General features: G+C 37.9%; 1 protein-coding gene across 1 annotated transcript in view; it reads right to left on the minus strand.

Moving 5' to 3' along the window:
• C8A (complement C8 alpha chain) overlaps positions 1–5,598 on the minus strand; it is a 56,649-nt gene extending 51,051 nt beyond the window's left edge. The window contains exon 1 of the mRNA XM_036445769.2: positions 5,410–5,598. Coding sequence (XP_036301662.1) covers positions 5,410–5,486 — 77 coding nt within the window. The 5' untranslated portion in view covers positions 5,487–5,598. The remainder of the gene's footprint in view (positions 1–5,409) is intronic.
• Between the last annotated feature and the right edge of the window lie 402 nt (positions 5,599–6,000).

The raw sequence follows: 6,000 nt of genomic DNA on the forward strand, positions 1-6,000 counted from the left end.
AATTTCAATCTTCTCCATCAGATTGTAAGCTGTATGAAGGCAAGTATGTCTGTATGCTTGCTGCTGAAGTCTCAGCATCTGTCATGATGCAGACCCAAGCAAATTGCTCAATAAATATTTAGGAAAGGAAAAAATAAGGAAGGGAGGCAAGGAGGAATAAAAAGGGAAGGAGATAGGAAGGAAGGCAGAAAGGAGAGGAAAGAATTAAAACAATTTATGGAAAATAGAGTGGCATGGTTTCAAGATTATAGTTGAATCTAATTTTCAGTTATAATCTAATTAAATAATTCTGGCATCTAGACATTCAAATGGATCAAGGTTTGTTCCAGCTGTCATTTTGCAGATAGATTGTCCTAATAATAAAAGTTTGAAGCATGGGAACAGAGAGAAAGACAAGGGTTCTAATTATCAAAAAGGTGGGAGAGGTTTGGGAGCAGAAATGTCTCCAACATTAGTTCTGCATCTCACTATAGAATTGTCAAGATAATGTCATTGTAAGCCTACAGAGACTGCATTATGATGTCAGAATGGAAGGAAACAGTATTAATGGATGGAAGCAAAAGCCTCGTCAGAGCTGTGCTGTGTTGCTGTAGTTTTAAAAGCTTTGTGACATGATGTCTAGACAGAGGCACACACAGTAATGCTATCACTGAAGCAAGAGTACAAAAGGTACACAGGACCATTCATTAAATCATAACAGGGCTTTAACCTTCTAGCCATTAATAATGTGACCAGCATTTTATCTTACTGTTCCAATGAATTTTTAAATGTAGTTTATTTTTGCAGATTATAAAGGTAATGCATTCTCATTAAAGAGAACATAGAAAAGATAATGAAAGGGAAAATTGCCCCAGTTCCTGCCAATATTAGTATTTTTTCATATTTCCTTTCACTCTTTATTTTCATAACATAGTTGAGGTCATACAGGGTATTGCATTTTATACCCTGCATTTCCACTTGATATTGCAGCAAAAATGTAAACTATTTATGATGGTTGGACTCCTCTAACATCAAACGATTAGATTATCGAGCACCCAGTTTTTCAGTGTCCTAAGTTATTTATTGAAGATATATCCTGCAGAATGGGATGGCAGAGTGGAAGGATAGAAGTGATTTTAAAGCTTATGACACATATGGCCCAATAGCTTTCCAAAAGAATTATACCAATGTTTCAATTACTTAAGGAACCATTAATAAATCTATGGCCTAGTAAATCTTGGCAAATAGTTTAAAAGCATCTCCCAGCTACTAAAAATCAACTCAAACAATAAAATATTCACTATAGAGCACTGGGCTTTGGGAGTCTTTGTGCATGTTCCATGCTGTGCTACACTATTCAAGTTGATTTAACTACCTGGCTTTTAGTTTTTTCCTCTGTAGAATCGCACAAGTCAATATAGTGCTACTGCAGTGTTTCTCAGAGAATGCTCTGTAGAGTACTAGTTCCTGAGAGATGTAACTGAGACAGAAGAGGAAAAGATAAGATACATGGTCAAATACATTTGGATACATTGCATACAACATATTACTTTTGGAGATTCAAAATGTTCAATGACATATTAAAGGCAACGAGAAATTCTGCATTTTAATTTACTTAATCTAGCATTTACCCAATCTTTTGAACATGTGTCATTTTTTTCAGGTGACCTCTGTAAGATTAGGTAACACAGTTGAAGAAACACTGATATAAAAGAAAGGGATTTGGAGTCCAACAAACATGAATTTAAATCCAGTTTCTTTACTTAATTTTCTTATTGCTAAAAACCAGGATAAGCCTAACACACATGTTAGTTTCTTATTTCTAACCTCTTTAACCCCACATGTGTCGGCAAACCTCTCCATCTTTGTCAGAATGTATTGAAGACCACTCTTCATGGGGGCTGGTGAGATGCTTGCCATCTGCCTTTTTAAATAGAGTGGCATATTGGGCAAAGGGCATAAAACCTGAAGATGAACCTACAACTTGCAGGTCTAATAATGACCCCAGATTGTGGCCACCTCAGCAATTTAATCACAAAATAATAATTAGCTGCCAGTCCTAAACTAGAAGGGCAAAAGCCCTAACCCTGATTATTGCCAGGGAGCTACCTAATAAGTTGGCTCAGCTTATATTCAAAGCTGATTGTCACTAATTATATGACCTTGAGCCAGTAGCATTCAGTTATGTGGAACTACATCATGAAACGGAAGTATTTTCCATTGGATTGTGAAAGTGCTGAGTCTCTGTTGGTCAGACTTGCTCTCTCTTAATCATTGTGCCCTTCTTGAAGGCTTTCCTCTCTTGGACTCCTCTTACCACACTGTCCTGCTCCCTTCCTGTCTCAGTGGCCAGTTCTCTTTGACTTCTCCAAAAACTGGAATTCCTCAGGGTATACTCTTGCCTCTTTTCTTTTCTCTTTCTGCTTTCCTCACTCCAGAGAAAGTGAGATCCATTTTCTGACCTTCTCAAGCCATCTCTATAAATGCCCCTAAAGTAGATCTTCATCTTGGACCACTTCTCTGAAATCGTGTTTTGTTTATCCAACTGCCCATTTCATATCTCCATTACATGTCTCTCAGGCATGTGAAACATAAAGGCTCCAAATATAAACTCTTAATTTTCTCTTTTAATCAGCTTCTGTTTCGGTTTACTTACATCAGTAAATGGAGCCACCATAACACACCTTTGCTCAAGCCAGTTACCTGCCTTCGTCTAGCCCTCACACCCAGTCCTTGGGAAATGTCCGTCAATATTACCCTCAGAATGTTATCACAAGTATCTTCCTCCCCACCTACCTGGATGTCCCTCCTCCCCCTGTCCTAATTTAAGTTACCAGTATCTCTCACCTGTATCTCTGCTGCGGCCTCCAATGACACCTTCCACTTCACCTTTCTCCTATCTCTTCTTTGCACAGTCTCAAGGATGGTTTTTAATTAGAAATCAGATAATAGTCCTCTTTTGTAAGACCATTCAGTATTGTTTTTTGTTTGTTTGTTTGTTTGTTACTACACGTAGACTATAACCCAAATTCCTCATCATGATGCCCTAGGTCCTCTGTGATACTTTTAGAGATCTTCTCATGGCACAATCCTATCAGGGCATAATCCTCTGCTCTGTTCTCCTCCCATCCTTCTGGTCCACCACCATGTCTAGCCACTTCCCACTGTTGGGCCTTAACATTCTCCCCTGCTCCTTATGTGGTTTCTCCTTGCCCTCATTCATGTCCCAGCTTAAATGCCGCCCCTACAGAGAACCGCCCCCCAACCAGCCTATCTTCAGATATCCTCTAACAAAGGGCCTATTCTTTCCTTCATGGTATTTATCACACATTTTACTTAAATGCTATACTTACGTGTTTATTGCCTATCACTGCACTGTGAATTCCTTGAGAGTAGGGACATTATCTGTTTTGCTCACCACATGGTACCTAGCATACATGGAATCCTATATAATAAAAGAGGAATATGCTAATTATCCATTATGCTCTGAGGCATAACTACCAACTAAATAACGACTGGATCACAGATCTACAGAAGGGTGGAACAGCAAACTATAAGCTACAAGCAAGTGGCAGAGAGCTACAGGAGGGGGCAGGGCAGCAAGCTGTGAGGGAAGAAGGGGGAGGGGGCAGGGAGCTAAAGGAGGGTGGCATGGATCTACTAGTGCACAGATTCATGTACAGGGCTACTAGTATTTAATAAAATCTTATATGAACCGTAACATTGAAAAAATATGATCTACCTCTGCATTTTAATGATACTTTATTTTTAATAGCTCATGTTTATCATTTTGCTTATTATGAAGTCTTAATAGAAAAATTGGGCTGTTTGGGTTTTTTTGGGGTTTTTTTTGAGAAAGACATTTCAAAACAGCAGTGATGATGTAAGATTTTATTTGGGGGTGGAGGGAGAAGGAGTGCCATTGTTAAATTCTTGAAATCACTGACCGAGCTCAAAGATCCATGCCAACTGGCACATTATACATTGGTTCTACTTTTTGTCAACCATCAGAGAGAATATAAAGCGTCCGAAATGACCATTACCACTCACACAACACCACTGGCCACAGCTCTCACTGGACACTCACTAAGAACCAACCAGGCATCATACCAAATACTTTCCACGTGTTTAATTCTTCCTCTTACTTTCCTCCCACATTTTGCACAGAAAAGTTAAATAGCTTCCCTAAGGTCACACACATGCAAAATGTCGGTGCCAGAATCTGAACCCACAGTTATTCACTGTGTATTTTTCTGTTTCCAGAGCCAGGGTCAGACCCACTGGTGTTAGACACAGAGACCTCATGCTTTCCCACCTCAGCACTTTGTAAGGTATTTAATTGGCTTTCTTTTGCCTTGACTTCAAATTTGCCTCTTCACTGGTCTGTCTTATTTGATAAGTTCATCAAACATCAGGGTTCTTTGTTCATTTTCAAAAAGGATTACAATGATAAGCTTTTATAATTAAGAGTTTCTCAGCAGAGATTTCCTTTTCCACAGTTCCCTCGCCTTTATCTTCTAATTATTAGAGATGAATTTTCTGATTTTGTTCAAAATTGTATTTGCTTTAAATACAAGTTGCAAATTAACTGCTTATAAAAATATCTTCCTCCCTTCTGAACTGTTACTTAAAGAAAATCTCTGTTGCTCCAACGTTTAAAAAGAAGTAATGATTTAAAATTGAATCATCCAACAAGAATTTGAATAAAATAACTCTAATTACAATCTTTAATATTTGGGAGATAGGGACAGCTTTAAAACTGTCCCAAAGGTGACATAAGGAGCTGTTTAAGCTCTACAAAATACTTAATGTGAAGATATTAAAAAAAACAAAACAAAACATGAGAACAGGTTAAAAAATGTAAGGAAATGGACTGAACAAAAGGCAATGTGCATATGAAAATATCACTTCCATTCATTATCCCACAGCAAAAGGTAAGCTTGTTTCTATTAAATGACCCAGCATCTCTACAGTGTCTCACCTTTCCTAAATGATGTTATGTGCATTCTCTAATTTTATTCTCCCCAAACACTATGAGACAGATATTCTTATGATTCACTAACAGATAAGTAGATGTTAACTGTCCAACATTACTCAAGAGAATTATTGTTTATTGAATGAGTCTATTGTATATCCAAGATCTTACTGCATATTCATTAACTGTTATAGAAGAGGCATTATTCTCATTTTACAGGTTGGACAACTAAAGCTCAAAGAAATGAAGTGATATATTTATGATTAGCCAACACCTCAGTATTGCAACTGCAATTTGCACACACACTCTTTTTACTGTCCTCTAGTCCTTCTCTGCACTAGGAAGAACAGGAAAAGAGGTCAAATTCCAACCTAAAACAGCTGGTTACAAACATCTCCATTCCCCATTAGGTGAACCCTCTGTGCAAATTCTGCAGAGACATATGGCTGACTCACCGGTTTGCCTTCTCCTGTATGGTTATCCCAGGCAGACAAGTCATCAAAGACAAGATGAAGAAAGCAACAGCAAACATCTCATCTAGAATCTACCAACCTATATCACCTAGAAGGAATTAAGGGATCTATTCAGGGAGTTGGAGTAAAAAGATGTCTACAGGCCGGGATCCATAAGATCTAATCTTTGAAGCTAACAGAACTCCCTTGATTCTCATTTAGATGTGGTTAATGAGTTACTAGGGTATTGATTAGCCAAACACCCTAAAAACCCAGAAACCAAAGGCCACTGTCCATCAGATCTTTACTTTGAAAAGTAACACCTATAAGATATTTATTTAACCAATACCAGCTTAGCAAAAGGATTTTATTTTCAGAAAGAGACATAAGTCAAATCAAGATACAGTTCCAGAATGCATGATCATTTTTAGTGGCTCTTGGAACTTGTAAGGTTAAATCAGTTTGTTTTTTAAGACAGAAATGAGGCTAATACTGGTATATCAGCTCAGTCATAAACTGCCAGCAAAACAGATAATGCTAACAGTGGCATGGAGGTTCTACAATGTATCACCAGACATCTGAAGCCTGAGAAAT

This window comes from Pipistrellus kuhlii, unplaced genomic scaffold (genome assembly GCF_014108245.1).
Source record: "Pipistrellus kuhlii isolate mPipKuh1 unplaced genomic scaffold, mPipKuh1.p scaffold_m20_p_2, whole genome shotgun sequence".
NCBI lineage: Eukaryota > Metazoa > Chordata > Mammalia > Chiroptera > Vespertilionidae > Pipistrellus > Pipistrellus kuhlii.